The 20,158-nt window shown below is 46.0% G+C and overlaps 1 protein-coding gene across 2 annotated transcripts in view; it reads left to right on the forward strand.

Moving 5' to 3' along the window:
• Positions 1 to 19,218, forward strand: part of Gfra1 (GDNF family receptor alpha 1) — a 215,274-nt gene extending 196,056 nt beyond the window's left edge. For both annotated transcript variants that reach the window (XM_035441748.1, XM_035441747.1), the window contains 2 exons: positions 13,232 to 13,285; positions 14,334 to 19,218. In XM_035441748.1, coding sequence (XP_035297639.1) covers positions 13,232 to 13,285; positions 14,334 to 14,489 — 210 coding nt within the window. In that variant the 3' untranslated portion in view covers positions 14,490 to 19,218. The remainder of the gene's footprint in view (positions 1 to 13,231; positions 13,286 to 14,333) is intronic.
• Positions 19,219 to 20,158: the final 940 nt, after the last annotated feature.

Raw genomic sequence — 20,158 nt, forward strand, 5'->3', positions numbered from 1 at the left:
GTCAAAGAAACACACTCTGACCCTGAAACCAGAGCCAAAGAAACACACTCTGACCCTGAAACCAGAGTCAAAGAAACACACTCTGACCCTGAAACCAGAGCCAAAGAAACACACTCTGTCCCCTGACCAACTCAGCACAAAAACCAGCCAATGCCTGAGCACGAAATCCTTGTCCATGCTCAGGGATTAAAATCCGACCAATTCCCACCCTGAAAATCTTCACCCTGGAAAAACTCCGCCCCCAAGAAACCCTGTATAAGTCCTGTGCCTGTTTAGTTAAGAGCTGCATTTTTCCATCCTGGCAGAGGCAACTAACTTCTTGGATTCTTCCCTCCCAGTAAATCTGTTGAATGAGGTTTGGGTGAGGCCTTTTCCCTGAATGGAGCCAGCAGAGTCCGAGCAGAGCAGAACTGTAACAACTTTGCTGTGGAAACCATCCCCTGCTGGAACAGAGTTGTTACATAGGGGAAACCTTTCCCTGGAGCAGGACTGTATGCTGCTACACTTAACAGTGATTTTGTGGTATTCCTTAGCTCCCAACTGCCAGATTCCCTTTCCATCGGAGCTGTAATGCTTACAGATAATTCCTTCACAGACATGCCAGGGATCTTACTTACTATAGATAATCCCTCCTATATATATCCAGAGGTTTGTCCCCTATGTAACTGACAATATTAACCATCTAAGTAACTTTCCATCTTTGGGGTTTTTCCACCATTTGTATGTAATGTAACCTACCTTTTACAGCTCAGTGTTGTTTTTGTCCTGTTTAAACAAAAAAACATTGGGTATACCGAACATTTCCCTTGCACAATATTCTTGTGCCCAGGGTGAGATTATTCCCCTGATCTGGGAGCTATGCTGTGCTAAGAGATATCGACTCCTATCCTGACTACCATGGCAGAGCTGGGGACCAAGTTGCCAGATGGTTCCAGAACCCCCATGGTGGGCCCAAGTCCTCACAGCATAGTGGAGGCCTTGAATTTCATCTTCCTCTTTCTGGGTGCCAGCAGAGGAGCTCATAGGGAAACTGGATCCCAGAATCAACCCACATTAGCCCTGAGAGGAAAAAGACTGTCTTAAAGAGCTGCCTATAGAATGTATTTGGAGTTCTTGAACCAAGAGAGTGCTTGAATTCATAACTCTAAATTGTGTGGTATTCCATTAAGGCCACTGACAATCTAGAGACTCTAATTGCTTTCACTTGTGTGTGCAAACTGAAGTGTTTGAGGAAGCAAGCAGGCTGTAATGAACTCTCTGAAACAGAATCTTGGGTCCAGGCTTCCTGGTAGGGACATATGCATAATCTCCCCCCCACCCCCGCCCCATGTTAAATAGTGCTTGCGCAAATATCTCAGTAACAGAGAAATTGGAGTGAAGGAAGAAGGGAAAAGAAAATAGAAACTTTTAACTCCTTACAGAAAGATATTAAGGACAAATTGCTGTCATCACAAACCTTGCCTAAACCCCTGGGGTCCTAGTAAGAGTCACTGTGCAGCCTTTCCACTCTGAGGCTGAAGGGACATTGGAAGAAGTGCCTGTGGTAGAAGACAAGCTGCCCCAGCCAGCCTGCTGCCCCAGCCAGCCTGCTGCCCCAGCCAGCCTGAAGATCAGGTGTTGGGTTGCCTCCAGGGAGCAGCTGTTACCAGATTGTGGGCTTGTAAAAACTTAATTCAGGTAACGATTTCTTTGTGATTGGCGTGTTTGTCTTGTAGCCAGCTTAGGTTCAGCATATTGTTTGAATACATAATGCTGTAATTTAAGATTATTTTATCAGCAGTAAAGGGTTTTGTAATTCATTAAAAAGTTGTAATGGGCTTGAGCTTCTTCAACATAGTTAATAATACAGCATTTTATAGCTGGCTGTAAAATTTCAGATTACAGTTTCTGCAATTGTGCAATTCTATTTTATAGTTTAATAATTGTTCAAATGAAGGAGAATATAAAGTTCCTTTAAGCCAATTTAATGACTTAGAAAAATAGCTTTTATCAAAATCTGTTGCACACCTTTAATGAACCCAGATGTCCGCCTTTCAACAAAGAGACCTATTTTTCTCAACTAGATATGTCCCAATTAAGCTCACATAGTGCAGGTAACTCCGAGTCACAATTTTTCTCTTTTCCCCCCTTTTATCCTTAATCTCTTGCAAATAGAATAAACCTATTTGTCAAGCAAGCACACAGAAGAACCATCCAGGCCAAAGAGCCTCCTCTGAGCGGGCAGTAAATTGCTTCTCTCTTTAGAAGTATTTTCTTTTTCGCAGGCATCTCCTCCATCGCAGAGGCTCAACTCCCATTCCTGAGCTAATAGTCTCTTATTAACACTCCCAAATAGCTTGTTCTTCACTGTTCTGTGAAGTGAGCAGCAAAAAAATGGGAGCCTTACAGTATAATAATTTAATTACATGCTATCGTTATGAATCGTGGAAATGTTGGCATATAGCATTGAGGAGAAGGCACCATCTCATTTTGTCACTGCAACTGTATTTTTTTTTTTGAATTTGCCATGAGTATGACATTGGACCAACCGGCATCAATATAATAAGTAACTGTAGGCCAGATCACACAGGGCCTTGTGGGAAGCACCGTGTAGGGATCTGGTAGCAGGGCTCTTGGGATGACTACCTCTGTCTTAGATACTGTCTGTATGTAATAGAATCAGTACTTGCCAGAACACAGGGCTCTTTCTGCTCTGTGGTGCAGTCCAGGGACCTGGGGTAATAGTTCATTGCCACTTGGATTTTTCTATTTATTTATTATTTATTTATTTATTTATTTATTTATTTCGAGACAGAGTTTCTCTATGTCTTTGGAGGCTGTCCTGGCACTAGCTCTTGTAGGCCAGGCTGGTCTTCAACTCAGAGATCTGCCTGCCTCTGCCTCCCGAGTGCTGGGATTAAAGGCGTGCGCCACCACTGCCCTGCACTACCACTTGGTTTTATAATAGCTGTGCATACTGTGAAGAGTGCATCCAACACTTCCATTCATTTAAATCTTAAAGTATGTGGGTGATTTGCCTGTGTGCCACGTGCTTGTGGTGTGCCTAGAGATACACTCTCCTGGAGCTGGAGTTCACAGATGGTTGTGAGCCTCCATGCCGGTGCTAGGAATCCAGTTCAGATGCCCTGGAAGAGCAGCAAGTACCTTGTAACCACAGAGCTGTCTCTCCAGTCCAGACTCATTTTAGACTAATGTCTCCTAAGCAACAAAATACAGTGTTGAGTGTTCCGAGGATTGGCAAGGAATAGTGCAAACAATAGGGAGATGGTTAGTTCTCCAAGGTGCTTTTGTAAGATAAAGAGGTGATTGTGTGTTGGAGTTATCCTCGGAGAAGATGAATCTGAAGGGGGCTGTGCTTTGTGTTAGAGTGAAATTCAGAGTGCCCCACAGACTAAGATGAAGAATCTTTTGATCTTCTTGATCCTTGGATTTGTCATCTCTCCTGTGGGGCTTGGAGAGCCCCACCGCCTAGGAGGGTTGGGATAATTAAACAGACCAAAATCCTCCAGCTCTGTGAGAGTTCTCCATCACTGTTTTATATTCCTGAGTGGCCCATTGTTGACCGTGAGATAGGAAGGGCCTGGGCGGATGACTTTTGAAAGTGAACTTGGGCTTTACAGAGCAGGACTGCTCCCTGTAGACGTGGGCCCTGGTCAGACCACTTGTTTATGTTCACCCGTTTACTGCATCTTCTCCTTAGCATTGTTTGCAACCACTTATCTCAAAAACTGAGATGGGATATGAAGAGTAGCACCCCCCCCCAACACATCGATACTCTCAGCACAGAGCCATTTGTCTACCTGGGCCTGTGGTCCAGAGGGCAGTGTGGCCAAACCCATCAGAAGGACAGTAATTCAGCCTTGGACAATTGCTTAACCCAATTGCCGGGTAATAAACATGCTTAATAAAAAGGAGTAGGATGCCTGCCCTGTCCTGGCTATAAATATGCTCTCTTGTTCCCGGTAACCTACGAGAATACCTCTGAGCACACTTAGATCACATACTATAAATAAATCCAATTTCTTGTATTCCCTCCTGACCTTTTATCCTTAGCACTTCTAACCAACCACGCTCCCCTCAATAATGGGCTTCACAGCGCTTGAACCATGGGACTTACTATGGAGGAATCTGCTGTGAGCCTCTGCCTTCCCTCTCCATTGCCTCCCTTATTTCAGCCCCTAGAGGAGACATATTACCGAGGACAATAGTGAGGGGGAAACCACTGAACAGATGTTGAGGGAGTTTCCCCCCAAAATGTTGTTCTTGCGCCTGCCTCTCAATTGCAGGGACCTCAGGGGCGAGGCAAGGTAGTTGCCACATGGCCCCTTAACAAAGCAGAAGTCACCCACCCAGTCCACCCCGACATCTGGCTGCTCACAGTAGCCATGTTTGCAAGCATTGTTCCCCTGGTATTTGGGTTCAGGAATGTGTTTGTCCCTGATCCAGTTAGCTCTGTCCGTATGGACTCTGGGACCCAGTCACTGCTGTAACTGCAGTGACTGTGCTCATTTGTCAGCAGGAAGCAGGCAAGGTCTGTTTCTAAGGTTGGTTTAGTGTGAGGCTTCTGGGCAGAGCTGGTCTGAGCTGGAGCCAGTATTCAAAGATACAGAGGTCTAAGGAAGTGTGTGTGTTCAGATTTCTGTGTAGCACTTCAGGTGGTTGCAATCAGTGAGTCATAACCTCTGAATCTGTGCCCACCCTCTTCAGAGAGGGATGCCCACCCCCAGCAAGTCCTCTCAGCGGAGGCTTTTAGCAACAGGACCAGTTGCAGTCTGCATTGTTTTTTTTTTTTTTGTTTTTGGGTTTTTTTTTTTTTTTTTAGGTTACTTGGATTTCCTGTGTATTTTCTTGGGTATTTTTCTCTGCTAAAATGCACAATTTTTAAAAATTAGACTTTGATTTTACCCTACCTAATTCAGGACTAAGTATTACTGTCTTCTCAACAGAGAGGGGACAAAAGTATCTGCCCACCCGGTCTTGAGACAATAGATATTTTTTTAATTAAAAAATGTTTTTATATAAAACCCTAGTTACCACTGTAAGTCATAAGATCATTATGGGTCTTCACTCAGCTGCACATAAATGTACCGGAGAATGGGAAGCTTAATAAATATTATCTGATGTGATGAGGATGTGTGTCTGAGGAGACAGGCTGTTGCATGCACTCCTCACCGAGGACAGCTATGAATCTTTGCCATCACTCTTGCAGATTTGCAGTTCCAACTGCATATGCTTAGAAAAGAGATGCTTTTTGTCTTTGTAGAGATGCCCCTCCTCCTTGCCTTACATCATTGCTGCTGAATGTTTGCACCACAGAACACCCTCCCTCCCCCAGCAGACACCCCGAACCAAAATGTCTCTCACACATTGTTTAGCATCATTGTTAATTGGGCATAATTTTCTAAACTACTGTTCATAATTGCTTCTTGTCTGAATATTTTACTAATCAAGCAAGCTAACCATGAATGAAAACACACAGTTCTGTGCTGTATTTTGCAACCTATGTTTGCCCCAACATGGGGAAAAGCAAAACAGACATAAGATGAATTGTGTGGAATTAGGGAGCTCAGGTACAGCTTCCTGTTGAGCTTCAGGCCACAGTCTACAGGCTGCTTTGTTCCATCCTGCCATTAGTGTTGAATTACAAGGGTAGGTTTCCAGCATCCTTTTATGTGCAGGAGACAAGGGAGAGACCCAAGGGATGCTTTAGCTAATGCAGAGTGTTGGCATGTCTTCCTGGATATATGTCTGTTTCATGTCTCTTTCGTGGCATCCATTTTTAAAATTTTAAGAATGATCATGAACCACTTCTCTTTCATATAATGTGCATGGAAGCTAAATTCGCCTCAGAGTTTGCATTTTCTATTATTCTGGACTAATAGTAATATCCTGTCTCAATCCAAGACCAGCTGGAGTCTAAAGCCAGGATAAGCAATGTCAGAAAGAATTTCCTAGGGTCTGGAGAGACAGCTCAGTGGGCCACGTACTAGACACCCAGCACAGCAGCCTGACTCTGTATCACTAACACTGATTAAAAAAAACAAAAAGAAAGCCAGTAGCCTGTCTCTGTGACCTCAGCAGTGGAAGCACGGGTGTGGGAAGGGAGAGACTAGCCCATCCCCAGAGCTCTCTGGCCAGCCAGTCCAGCTGAACTGGTGATTTCCATATTCAGTGAGAGACTGCTGTTAAAAAATAAATAAATAAATAAATAAATAAATAAATAAATAAATAAATAAATAGTAGAAAAGGACTAACCTAATATTAGCCTCTTGCATGTACATAGTACACACATGCATTTCCAAACCTGTGTCCTCTTTACCAATCAAGCCAGTACCAGGACCAACTTCTAAACTACAGTAGAATCTGTCTGAACAGACATTCACTTAACCCTCTCAGAAGCCAGCCTGTCCTTCCATGAACGTGATCACATGTGAGGTGTGAGAGTCACCCAGTGTCCCAAGCTTGTCCCCTGACATGCTCCTCCACCACCATAGTCCTTCAACTATAAAGAAGTTTGAAGCCAGCTTGGGCTACTTGAGATCTGACTATGAATGAATGAATGAATGAATGAATGAATGAATGAAACGGAGAAAGAAAATTAAACACTGGGTATTCTGTAGCTCTCAGTTCATAAACATAGCTTGGGTTAAACAAAAGCCAGAGGATTCTGTTTGGTGGCCTTGTCCTTTAAAAGAAAAGGAAAGTGCCCTTGGTCAGTATTCAGAGTTGTATGTGCGTGCACACATGAGCACATTCACACACACGTTCACATACACAAAGGTGGTTATCGATGTTCGTCAGCCATCCAGTGCGGGTTCTGGGAGCAGAACTCAGATTCTGAGCAAGAGCACTACATTCCCTTAATTGCTGAGATGGCCCTCTAGGCCCCAACTCTTTGGCTGTAAAAGAGTTGGATACACCTATCATGCGTGAGTTTTCCATTGTTCTTTTCTCTGGTCAAGGAAGAGAGTTTCTGCTGTAGGTGTTGGAGCACAGATCAACTCTGAATCTGAGACCTTATAGACTCTAGAGCAGACCATGTTACTTTTAAGTGTGTGATGCCCCCGTAGTCTGACTTCCTTTTAGTTCTCTGGGATGCATTATTGGAAGCCTCATCTAAACACAGTCCTGCTGGGGTCTGAGTCAGGTCTACTCCAGGTAGGAAAGTCACCTCTGCTGACTTTGCTCACCCAACCTTAGGACCTAACAAAGCCTGCCGCCCTGGGTCTTCAGGAGCCTGAACTGGATCTTTGGGAGCTGGGGCTGAGTGAGGCCCAGGCCTTTGAGCTCTTCTCACAATGAGAGCCTTTGACTGAGGCTCAGGAGAAGGCTGGGACAGTGCTCTCTGGGCCTGGAGGAGGTCAAGCCAAGCTGTGCAGTCTCCGTGGTAGAAACACTAAGCAGGGATAGTGAACCCTTTCAAAGAGGGCTCCCAGTTCACCTGGGCTCTCCTTTCAATCCCTCCTTCAGCTGGAAGGAAGTGTGGATCCCTCCCCTGCTAAGCACAGGCTCCAAAAGACAAATGGCCAGGCCCAAAGGCTCTGAGGAGGCCTTATTTATGTGTTCAATTGTTTTCTTCATGCCAGCTTTACTGAGAATTATCCAGGCCAGTGGCTGCAAGCAGTTGTTACCAAGTTTGCAGGGAAGGTAAAGTTTCAAAGTAGACAGTGGAGAGATGTCAGAAAGGCTGGCCAACTGCTTGTGTCCAGACTGGCAATAAAAATAAAAAATAAAAAATAAACTCTCCCAAAAGTCAGGAACAAAAGTCCAAAAAGCCGGAGTGTGAAAGGCTTGAGAATGCTGCAGCTCACAGTTTAGCTGAGTTTCACCTGGAGGCTTCTAACATCTGTCTTCCCTGTACTCGAAGAAGTTAATCTGGGCAGACGCGGACCAGGTACACTGCAGACTCATTACATAACAAGTGCTAACGGTAAATGCACATCATCGGGCAAGCTTGTGATTCAAGTACAGTGAGAGAAATAGGACTGTGTGGCAGGTTTCCCTGCTCGGTTTCCCTTGGGGTTAGGTACACACCCTTCCCCCTCTGTTTGGTCTCTCAAGAGAATATCAGATATGCATATTTAAGTGTATCCAAGCCCTGGACTTTCACTTCTGGACTATTTCAGAAAGATTTCTTGCAGTAGCTTTGGGCAGCCAGAGTCCAGTTTATGCTGTAGAAGAGGTACTATGCTAATGAGCTGATATTGACAAGTGTGATGGATGCTGCAAGGTACTTAGTGAGAGCAAAGTTGATTGTGTTTTACAGCTTGTGTATTTCTCTGTTTATTGCTTGTATTCTGTCATTAAGCGAACAGGTTCCTAATATAGCAAATCTCTCTAATCACTAAAGCAAGAGAGAAAAGAACCAGAGCACATTAATTATGACTGTTTGGCTGTAGCCTGGACAGTCTGTTGCTATCAGATTGGGCAGCTTCTTCTGGTTTTATTTCCTGGAGTTAAGGCAGAGAGGGGAACGGCTTTTCTCCTGCATGGAGGGGAACAGAGACAAGTTCCATGCCCTGCTGGCTGACAGCTGCCTAAAAATCTGAGATTAAACACTGGCTTTGCCACAGAAATGGAGTCCTGGGGCCGTAAAGGCCAGGCTCTGCAAGGGTACACTTTTTAGTCTCCAATTCCATAAACAGACAGGGCATGCTGCTCACACCCTGTGCTGTCCCCAAAGTCCTGCAGAGCCTACAGTGGGCAGAAGCATGTGGGAACTCCAGTGCCAGCTATGAAAAATGTATATGCCGTGTGTTCTGTACTGGAGTGCTGCTGGCACCAAGACTGGCTTTGCAAATGCCAAGACAGGGGGTAAAAGGCAGATAGGCCACTCTGACTCCAGGTACCAGAGGTTAACAGCATCTAATGCATTTATTAACCCTCTGGTACCAGAGACTGGGGAGGTCTGGCTGCCTAATCACAGAGCCCTAGAAATTCTATTATGTGACATGCCTGGACTTGCTAATTGCTACCAGGGACAATTTTGTAACAGCTGCTGGAGGGACAAAGCTTATGGAGACTCTAAAGGGCAAGTTTCTGTGTGTTTTCTAAAACGCAGGCAAGTCCTTTGCCGCATGCTTTTGCCCTTTTTATTCCTAGAGATAAAGCTCAAAACATTGTGTCTTGGTGGTGACATTTCAAACAAAGTAAAGTCGGGAGGCTTTGCCCAAACCACAGGACCAGAAATTAACTGATAGGAAACACTTTCATAAAAGACATCAAATAATTCATTTTTTTCAACCTACTGTAATAATGGTTCAAATTAACTGTTAGAAGAACAGAATAGACTTTTCCTTCTCTTCCTCCCTTAAGCCAGAGACTTCTAGGGTCAGTGTCCATGTAGGTGTGGGCTGCCAGAGCTCTAGGTCAAGTGTCTGGCCACAGGGGCTCTCACACCTGTGCCAGCATACCTTTATGGAGCCCTTGGCTTTTTAAGTTTCTGCTTTGGTGATGACAGCTGATTTTCCACTTTGGGGCTTAGTTTACTCTCTACGGAGTCTTAGGGTGTGTGTGTGTGTGTGTGTGTGTGTGTGTGTGTGTGTGTGTGTGTGTGTGTGTGTGTGTGTGTGTGTGTCTGTGTGTGTGTGTCTTTTAATTCCATCACAGTTTTCAGCAAGTGAAACAAGACTTGAAATGTGTAAGTACTTGGCAACTATACAACAATAGTTGAAGTGTGTATGTGTGTGGGGTGGGGGTTGCCCTGTAATTTTACGTTTGAATTTATCACACCTGACTACCAAGACTGGTTGTTTAATGATGTTTCCAAAAACAGAATAAGAATCTTTAAAACCAGAAATAACAGGTTTCTGCAGTGGGCTTTAAGACACAGATTTTCTTAAGGCCATTCCGGGTCTGCAGTGGTCTGTTTCTGATCATCAGTGGTCATTGGGATTCGTGCCATGTTCAAGACTCCTGAGCATGCTGCTAGCCACTGTACACATGTATGAGCCCAGTTCTGCCCCTCTGCCTGCTGGTCACATGTGTTATGGGTACCAGACAAAGCTTGGTCTGTAGTTTATTCCAGGATAGGCATGAACCCTTTGTCCTGCATCTCATCAGGTAAGAAGAGACTTAAACCCGTCTCATACCTGTGTGCCATCCTTTGATTATATCCTCCAGCTATCACCTGCCTTCATCTTCTTATTAGTGGCACAGACCTCACAGTGTCCCCTGCTAGGTTTGGGTAGCTCCTGCAAGACTACTGTGTTTACCTTACTCTGCCATCATGGTGACATCTCCAGTACCAGATGGCTCTGCAGGAAGCTTGCTAAGTGCTTCCTGGAAGCAGGGTTTAGCGACCTGCCATGGCCTGTGGACAGCCAAGCTCAGCTCTGAGAGCTGATGAGATGGGGAAGCCTCTCTGGGTTAGGCAGCACACACTCACCTGGATTCAGCATTCTGTGTGGTTACACCCACTAGGATGGGCCTACAGGTTAGCTCCGGGAAGTCCCATCTTAGCCACTTCATCATAGGAACACTCTCCTAAGTATAGTGGTATCTCTCTCACACAAATAAAGCCTGTCTGGGGGGTCACAGAATGGAGTTTGCCACTAGCTAACTGTAGAGGTCTGGAGGTCTGTACAGACAGTCAGGAAGTGACATAGCTGGGCAGTAATAGGAAATTGCTCTAATCTCTGTGGAGATGCTTAGGAGGTAAGGTGTGCTGTGGCTTGCTCCTGTCTGATCTCTCAGCATTTCCCTGTATCTCTGACTCTGGCCTTTTATTATATAGACCAATTAAGAACTCATTTTACATATTGGCACCCAAAGTAGCCAGAACATTAAAGGCAGGACGGGGCAAATTGTCCTGTGAGGGTCCCAGTCCGGCTCTGAGAAGGCCGCCAGCTGCCCAATTAAGAATTCCTTTTACACCTAAGGCTGTCCAAGGTTCCAAAATGGCAGGCTCATAGGTGCTAGTCAGGTGAGGGGGGGAGCCCTCATTCAAGGGCTGCTTTGCTGTGGCCAGGCTACAGAAACAGTCTGCAGTCACACTGCATCACAGTCCAGAGGCCCTGTTGTTTTCCCAAACCATTCGGTAAATGGATTAGCTCTGCAGAGTCCTTCAGTGCAGATCTTGGTCTTTTGTACCTTATGGCCTAGTAAAGAAAAGGCAGAGTGGGATGTTTTAGGGCCATTTGGGTGTCTGGGCACAATTCCAAACTTGACGTTCTACACATTAGTCTCTGTAGGTAGTAGAGCAGTGGCTCAGACTTGCCATTATTGTAGATTAAAACTAGGCTTTTGAGTAAGTTCAATTCCGCTTCCAATTTCCCCTCTGATCTTCTTATACATAACATTTAGTGACCTTTGAACAGCCCGGGGATGCTTCAGAGTGTCTTGTTCTTGAAGCCTGCTTAAAGGTTCCTATTTCATATTCACGGCTGGCATATGCAAATATAGGTAAAGATTATGATGCCTTCCCAGTAGCATTATGGTCAACAAATTATTCCTTGGGTGAGCATGCTGTCGCTTTAGCCTACTGTGTCTTCCTCGAGTCACAGAGACTCGGAGCATACAGGCAGCCTTCTGGCTGCATGTCCTCAGAGCCGGGGGTAGCTCAGGTATTAATTGGTTCAAAGATGATGACTGTTTATCAGCATTTGCCTTCTTGACAGACAAGCTCTTCCTTGGTGTCAGAGGGCTGCTGTTCTTAGGGCTGAGGGTGGCTACTGTGGGAAGAGTTCCTTGTGTGGATTTGGGGAAGACACAGACTGAAGCAAGTCTGTGATCCAGGAAGGAACATATTTCCATAGAACTGAAGGGTACCGGTGGCATTCTGGCTCTATAAGCATATTGCCATGTGATCAGCCATTTGATTGCTCTGGGTTTAAATTGTTTATGTTTCTAAAAAGAGTGTTGTACTGAGTGAGTAGTTTTCAAGGTCTGTTCCTTGCAATTGTCTGAAATACCCGTTCCACTGAATCCTCAAGCCCAAGCCCAGTGGAGGAGTTGGTTCAGTTAAGGGGGAAAGAGAGGTCACAGCCTTCCCCGCTCAGCCCCTCAGCAGCCACCTTGGAGCAGTTTTTGAATTTCTGTATTGATGTCTGTCTTGACTACTGCAATGTCGCTGTAAAGAGACAGGATGACCAAAGCAACATATGAAGGGAGGCATTTAATTGAGGTCTTGCTTATAATTTCAGAAAGTTGGTCCATGACCATCATGGCAGGGAGCATGGTGGCCAGTGGGAGGGCTGGTGGGGACTGGAGCAGTAACTGAAAGTTTTATATCCTGATCCAGACAGAGAGAGAGAGACAGACAGAGAGAGAGAGAGAGAGAGAGAGAGAGAGAGAGAGAGAGAGAGAGAGAGAAAGGAGAGAGAGAGAGATTGAGATTGGTCTGGCATGGCCTTTTGAACCTCAGACCCCACCCCCACTGACACACCTCCTCATCCTTCCTAAGCAGTTCACCAACAGGGAACCAAACATATGAGCCTGTTGGGCTGCCCATTGAGGCCACCACAGGGTTTGTAGTGCTAAGTGATTCCTGCAGGGCATGCATCTGAGAGGCCCTTCAGGGGTGCCTTAACCCCCAACCGAGGAATAGTTTGCCAGGAAACAGGGAGCCCCATGAGCTCAGAGAGCCCTGAGCTCAAGAACTGAACCCTTTCACCACCAACACCAGCCCTGCCTCCCCAACACCGGGAACCGATGAGAGCTTCTTACCATTTGCTGACTGAGGTGCCGGAAAATAAGCAGAGCAACAAGCTTCCAGGAGACTTTGTTACTAATATGTGGGTGTGCCTTTTGTGATGCTTTAAACTAAAAGCACTTTCCCCAAATTAGCACCCGGGAAGATAAATATGTCACCACTTGAAAGCTCTCTCCTGTACCCTGGTCCTGCCTGTGCCATCCCTGCAGCACGCCCTGGTGACAGGTAGCTACTGATCTCTGAAATAGGGCAGCCCTGAACAGAGACACACAGGGTCAGACACTGGATTTTGAAGACCTGGGAAGAAAGAGTGCTGAATCTCTCATTAATTTTTTGTATTGATTCCATGTTCAAATGATAATACAGTTGGTTAAATAAAATATATAATTAAAATTAACCTCACCTGCTACCTCTTTATTAGACAGCCACTAGAATGCTGTAAATTACAGATGGGGCTCACAGTTGTGGCTCCTATATTTATCATCTGGCCCTGCCCTAGACTGTTGATTAATGGATCATAATTAATTACTCTTCCCTGTTTGGTCTGAGTGTTTTTTTTCTCCCTTTGTCTCCCTCTAGGCACAGAAGCTGAAATCCAATGTGTCGGGCAGTACCCATCTCTGCCTTGCTGATGTAAGTGACATTTCTTTTTTGTGTTTCTTTGCCTTTATAGGGACCTAGACTTCTACACTGGGTATATAATATAATAATGTTTAGAGACCAATAAGGTCTTGGATCCAGAAAAGAGCTCGTCAGCCTCTGTATTGGCCTGCAAGATGCAGAATTAAGATCTGGTGCAAAGTTAGAACTAAACGTACAACTTGTGATCTTTACCAGAAGTCCAGCCTTAGCACTAAGTCCCTTGTTCCATGCCAGGAGACGCCAAGGTCAGTTACCTGACGTCATTCTGTGTGCTGGCTCAAGGATCCCAACCTGCAGCTCCTCTGACCTCTCCACAGCCCACTGGGAGGTGGAGGTAGCCCCAGACCCTCTACAATTGACAAAGAGGAGATAGGTGTGCTCTGTGTCAACTTGCTCTGCCATGAGGGGGTGTGGCATCTTAGCTCTGGGCAGCTGGGATGGTGCAATGGGGTATTCACCGTAGGGAAGGATAGCTGTGCTGGTCAGGAAGTACATGGGGTTCTGGCTTGAGCTCCCACACTGAGGAGTGAGACCCTGTGGGAGTCCTCTGTGAGGTTAGCGAGGGATTTGGGGGGGGGGAGGTCTCAGCAACTGTCTGTTCTTGACATTCATTGTGATCCATGTGCCTCCCATGAACTATACATTCCCGAAAGATTCTTCCTGCCTTCTTTGCCTGGTGGAGAGAGTCAGCAAGAAGCCCCTCCCCAGTGAGGAGGCCATAGAAAGAGACACAAAGGCAGCTGTCCCCAGGCCTAAGTAGTGAATGAAGAAGCAGCACATGTGACCCAAGGGGCCCACACCTTACCTAAGTTCACGGTTCAGTCTCATAAAACTAAAAGTTAGCCAGTTGAATCTCAGTGGTTAAATCTCAAGTCAGCTTTTTGTGGGAGAGTCTCCCATTAGGGAGAGGGGAAGGTAGGGTAGAGAGTGTGGGTGAAATACAACATGATGGTGGTGGGGGGGTAGGGAGTGTGGTATAATATGACATGATGGGGTGGGTACGTGCTGTGGATGATAATGACAGCGTTCTTTCTTACAGCATGATTTTGGAAAAGATGGTCTTGCTGGTGCCTCCAACCACATAACCCCAAGATCAATGGCTGCTCCTCCCAGTTGCGGTCTGAGCTCACTGCCGGTGCTGGTGGCCACCACTCTGGCCACCCTATTTTCTGTATCCTTGGCAGAAACATCGTAGCTGCATTCAGAAAATATGGAAAGACAAGAGAGAGAGAGAGAGAGAGAGAGAGAGAAAAGCAAAACAAACAAACAAACAAAAAAACCAAGTAACCTGTTTCCTGTCCTCTTGTATATCTGAAAATGCAGTTTTAAAAGCTCGGTTGAGAAACAGTTTCATCCAACGGTAACGCTTCTGTTGTTTTTAAGGAAGCTTCTTGTGACCCTGAGGAGCTTCTGTGAAAGAACTGCCCCAGGGCTGATTCCAGACTCAGAAGGCTCTGCAGCATGGTGACTGACTGACTGTAAAGCCAGCTGAGGCTCTGCAGCATGGTGACTGACTGTAAAGCCAGCTGAGGCTGTGTGTTTTGGTGGTGATGGGTTACGGTGGTGGTGATGATGGTGGTGATTTTAACAGCTCAAACTCTGTTCTCTCTACTGGCTAGAGCAAGGGATGCTATCATTGGTGAAGATTCTTCCATATCTTATTTAATGGCTTTGAATTCTGATGTCATGGCTGCAACATACTCTGGATGACAAATGAAGGTTGGGCTCAAGAGTGGACTTTGTGGACTCCATCTCGTACTAACGTTGTCCTTTCTATGTACGTTTCCCACTGCGTGTTTGTGTACCACCGACAATTCTGTGACCCTTAGCAAAGCAGAAAGCCCTGGTCACATCCAGATGTAGACACCTGTCATTCAGTCCAGTAGCTAGCAGGCCCTCACACAGCGCCTGGATTGTTGACTGACACTCTTCCTGAGTCTTGCCTGAGTGAGAAGCCCCTAAACTAACAAGAGGCAGATATAGCCTAAGCCCACTCTTAATGCTTTTTACATTTACGAAACCACGTGCAGAAAAGGTGTTAACTTTACTATTCAGTGATTCCAGCTGTTGGCTTTCTACATTTTGAAAGCAACGATAATGTCCTCATTTTTTATGATGGTTTAATACGGATATCTGCTGTGTGTTTCCCTCTCATAATAAGTACTAGCTCCAGTTAGTACTAGCTTCTCTCCTACGGTTCTCAAAAGCAGACCCCATGCTTTAACAGAAAGCTGCATCATACTGTCATGGACAGGCAGGAGAAAACAGAACAGCCAGCAACTCCTTGTCTTTATCTGTCTTGAAAAACAAGGCTATCTAATGCAAGGGACGGGCCGATCCTTGTCAAGGGTGCCACAGCTTGATGGCATGGCTGACAGTTGACACAGTCCCAATACCTTGGCTTTCATGTTATCTGACAAAGGCAACATTGATTGGGACTGGGCACAAGGGACAAGTTGGAGATGCTCCGCCCTCTCTTTCAAAGTTGATCCCTGCCAGGGTACATGGGAGTGTCTTCTTTGCTCCTGACTCCAGTGTCATGGACACCATTTAGAGCAGTTTGGTTTCAAGGTCACCAAGCACCTCCTGTGTAGTGTTCTATGGCCTTTATTGCAGATTGTGCCCCTGTAGAAAGGAATGGCGGTTTGTGGGTCCCTGGGGCTAACATGGGGCTCTGGAAAGGTGAATTGTCTGGTAAAGGAACACAGAACAGGATAGGACTCTCTGGATGAGACATCTGGCTTATATAGCAACACACCTTCTCCTGGAATCCTCTTCCTCACCTGAGCAGACCCTTAGGTGTTTATCTCAAGTCTGGGTCAGGTCATAGTCTGCCAATGATTGCAGACTGGCAACCATGTTTCCCTCAAAGTGAGTAAAAGAAAGTCTTCCCTCCATGGAGCCCTGGAAGGATGATTTTGCTCCCCACCCCCAGAAAGACAGAGGGGGGAGCCCTGATGGACTTACTCTACTGAAACCTGCCCCCTGTGCTCTGAGGTTGGCCTCGGACATATAGCAGTTCACCTGGGAAAGGGAGGAAATCTATGAAAGCCAAGAGATAGACCTGGTTTCCAGCTCTTTTGGTGTTTGAAGTACATTTACATCCAAATGCTAATGAATACCAATGTAAAATACTCACTAGCAACGTCTTTTCATGTCAGAATGTTTTCAGGGGAAATGCATCCAACATCCAGTGTACCTTACCAGTGGGAAGTTCCATGAAGATTCATGCATACAGTGAATAAACACCTTGAATGTGTCAGAACATTCAGAATGGCAGTCATGTGTGAGAGCGTATCTCTTACAGAGCCTATTTTGTTTTCATTAAGGTATCTCCATGTATCTACCCTGGGCTAATTGCACATGGGTCTGATTGGATGTGATCCACCTTAGGAAGCTATTGATTACCCCTGAAGTATACTGCAGCTCTAATTAGCTTCAAAGGACCATAGAGGAAACAGGAGCCCTGTGCTAACAAGGGCAGCCTTCAGCAGAGAACTCATAGATATGCAACATGCAAATGAAACTTTGAAAAGCTGTGTCACCATCAAAAATCTCATTTTTCTTTCAGAAATAAAAGCATTATCAGAGTACCAAATCCTCAATTTGAAAACAAGTTGCTGATTAGATACGCAGTAGGCAGGGCCTCATTTAGGGACAACACAGTAGGGGGACTGTTGGAAAAACCAGCCTGAGTAAGTGGTCCTGTCATTCGTGATATCAGCTTGATGTTGGCAAAGTGATTTGTCTCAAGACTGGAGCAGGGAAACATGGCTGTCTTTTACTCACCCGACTTCCTCCTCCTGGAGCCGCTGACAAACAAGAGCAGTTTGCTACTTTCTGTCTGTTACCCCTTTGCACAGACACAGGTTTGGTCTGCTGGGGATGGGTTCCTTGCAGAAAGTTCCTCATGGAAGTTGATTTTGCCATCATAGCAGGTAGGTGGTGTCCACACAGCGATTCAGAATCTGGCCCTGCCCTACCTTCGAAGAGAGACAGACGGTGACAGCCACGTTGATTAGAAGCACATTCATTGAGTTTGACCCTGGATGCCCCTGATCAGATCGTCTTAAAGAGCACAGGAGGGCAGATGTACACGACAGAGAGGTGATTCAGCATGGAATGTTGCCTGATTTTCCCATAGGATTTTTTTTTAACCTCTAATAGAAAAAAGTAGACATTGAAAATTGCATAGGTTATTTTTCATCAAGTAAAGAAAACTTTATCTAGATGTAATTGTAGGCTGGTAGAAACCTTTGTTTCCAAGGCAATCCCATATCTTGTAGCTAAGCAGAAATGTCTTAGAAGTTATAGCTTCAAGTTCATCCCAATACAACACAGGAACTCTCCAGAGTCCTAAGCTGAAAGTTTGGGTTGGTAAAGGGTGGTCTCTGTCTTGCCTGTGCTCTGCCAATGGATCATTCCCAGCTACACTACATTTCCCATGAGCCTCCTTGTTTGTAAGTCAGGCACTCCCAAGCATCCTATCTGCTAAGTCAGAGAAATGAATGAGAGAGGGTGGAAGTTAAATCAGCATATAGTTAGGAAAAGAGATGTAAAAGCAGTGGGGGTTTATTTAATTAGCAATTATTTTCTTAGAACCCAACATAAATGTACTTCAGTTTTTGCTTACAAAATAGTGGACTCAGAGGAGCAATCATTGGGAAGGTGTTCTTATTCACATAGTCAGACGTGCACGAAGTCATCAAAGTGTGGACCAGAGAACGGTTGCTTAACCAAGCTCACATCCTGCCTTTTGAATGCCGCTGCTCTTGGTCTCCACCAGTCACCCCTGCAGTCTCTGCTGTCCTTGCTTGTTCTTTTTGCCTGAGCTGATGAGACCATGGGAGACCTAACTTTGTAAGAAAGGGTACAACAGTGGCAACAGATGGAAGTGAATTACCATGGCCTGGGCACCATGGCACCAGGAGGCCCCTCTGCCCTGAGCTCATAGGGTTTGGAGAAATGAAGCAAAATCGAGGTACATCAGGAAGCCAGTGAGATGGCCAGTGGATTGCTCACTTTGCTGAGGTCCTTCACCAAGTGTTCTTCTGATAGAATAGCCAGTGTCCTGAAATAGTGGGGGTGTCCTTTGTAGAAAAAAAGCTAGAATTAAAGTCTGGGTGACCGAGGGAGGACTTTGCTCTTAGAGACCCCAAAGTAAAAAGCTAGGGGGTGTGGCCAGGTAACCCTAGGAGTTACATTCCTCTCTTCTCCTTCAAGTCTGTATCTGACACGTGTTGACTTTGACGAGGTCCTTCTTATCAAGCAAGTTTAAATCTGGTTTCTAGGATTCTTCATGAAGAATTGTTACCTAGGAATAACAGTCTCACTGCAGAGTTTTCCACTGCCTCTGCGCTGGCACACACTCTGTAGGATGCTCACTTCCCCAGGACAGGGGTGTTAAGCTGTGGTTGGTTTTGTCACTGGGAACCGTTGGCTGTTGAAGCCTAGGAACATCATAGAGTCCCTTCCCACGCATTCTCCACCCAAGTCACTCCAAGTTCAGTGCTGCCAACATCTAGACACATGACAAGGAATTATAACAGGACACGGAGTAAGAAAGATGTTGGTTATGTATTGTGGGAAATTACACCAAAAACCCAGGTTAGTCTCTGCAGCCTTTCGAGACCCAACAGGAACCAACCCAAAAGAGAGTGTGTGCCCTCTCTCTCAGCCCTTTATTCTACATGCCTTCTAAGTAGCTGTGACCACGCCCATTTGGGTGGTTCCGGTCCATAGCCACATCCCATCAGATGCTCACTTTGTGACATGTCTCCGTAGCCAGATGATGCAAGTACCAAGTGAGGAATGCACTCCCTACCCCAGTTGAGAGCCCTCTGTTTCACTTTGGGTACCCTGCCCTCTAGGCCCTCATGGGAATCCCTTTGCTATTGGGGGGGGGGGTGCAGCTCTCTGATGGTCCATACTTTTTCCCAGAAGCATCTCAGAGTGCCTGTTCATCTGGATGCACCACCTGCATTTCTGATGAGTTCTGAGACCCAGCCCAGGGGGTGGGCAAGGCACACAGACCCCATTCCAATAAACTGCCTGCAGAGTGCTCCAGCCTGCAGATAGTCATCAAGGCCTCAGAGCCCCGCGAGGTCTGTCTCCGAGCTCATTTGACTAAAACGCAGCTGTGACTTCGGCTGCCTGCCTCTGGCAGGTGCCAGCATCAACATCTTGTCCCACTGCCATGAGGAGGAGTTCATTTTCATTTGAGGGCAGCTGCCAGGCCCATCACCAGCATCAGAAGAAGGGATTCTCTGGGTTTTCTCTGTTTAACAGTTTGGAACTTTCTTACCAGTCTCCTCTTCATTTTATAGATGATGCCAGGAACTTGACCAAAGACGGGCAGTTTCAGTCTGAACCCTGCTCCTGGCTCAGTGCCCTCCTTTGTAGGTCCAATCTATAGTAGGTACTTCTAAAATGCCGGTTGCCTGAAAAACACTGGAACACCAAAGGGCTCCATTCTGCCCCGTGGCAGAGAACTATCCAGGCACATAGATAGCTGGCCTGGCCTCAGACGGCACTTGCAGGGGACTGTGATTGCCCCGGTCTAGGAAGGTGCTCAGCTAACCATGTTCCTGGCCAAGAACTGAGACTTGAATAGTCATTCTCAGAGGAACCCAGCATGACCAGCTAATCCCAGCAGATCTGCACCCGCCAGACCACTGAGCCTGCAGAGATCTTAGTCACCATTAAAAACAGGGTGTCAGACCCCTCCAGCCATCCCACCTCAGGAAGCAAGTACAGCATCTGTCAGTTTAGCACATTGGGTAGGCAGGTTCTGTGACTGGCTGGGCCACCCTTTGGAACAGCAACTTCCCCACAAAGATCTGGAGAACCTTGGGCTCCTTAGCT

This window comes from Cricetulus griseus, chromosome 3 (genome assembly GCF_003668045.3).
Source record: "Cricetulus griseus strain 17A/GY chromosome 3, alternate assembly CriGri-PICRH-1.0, whole genome shotgun sequence".
Classification (NCBI taxonomy): Eukaryota; Metazoa; Chordata; class Mammalia; order Rodentia; family Cricetidae; genus Cricetulus; species Cricetulus griseus.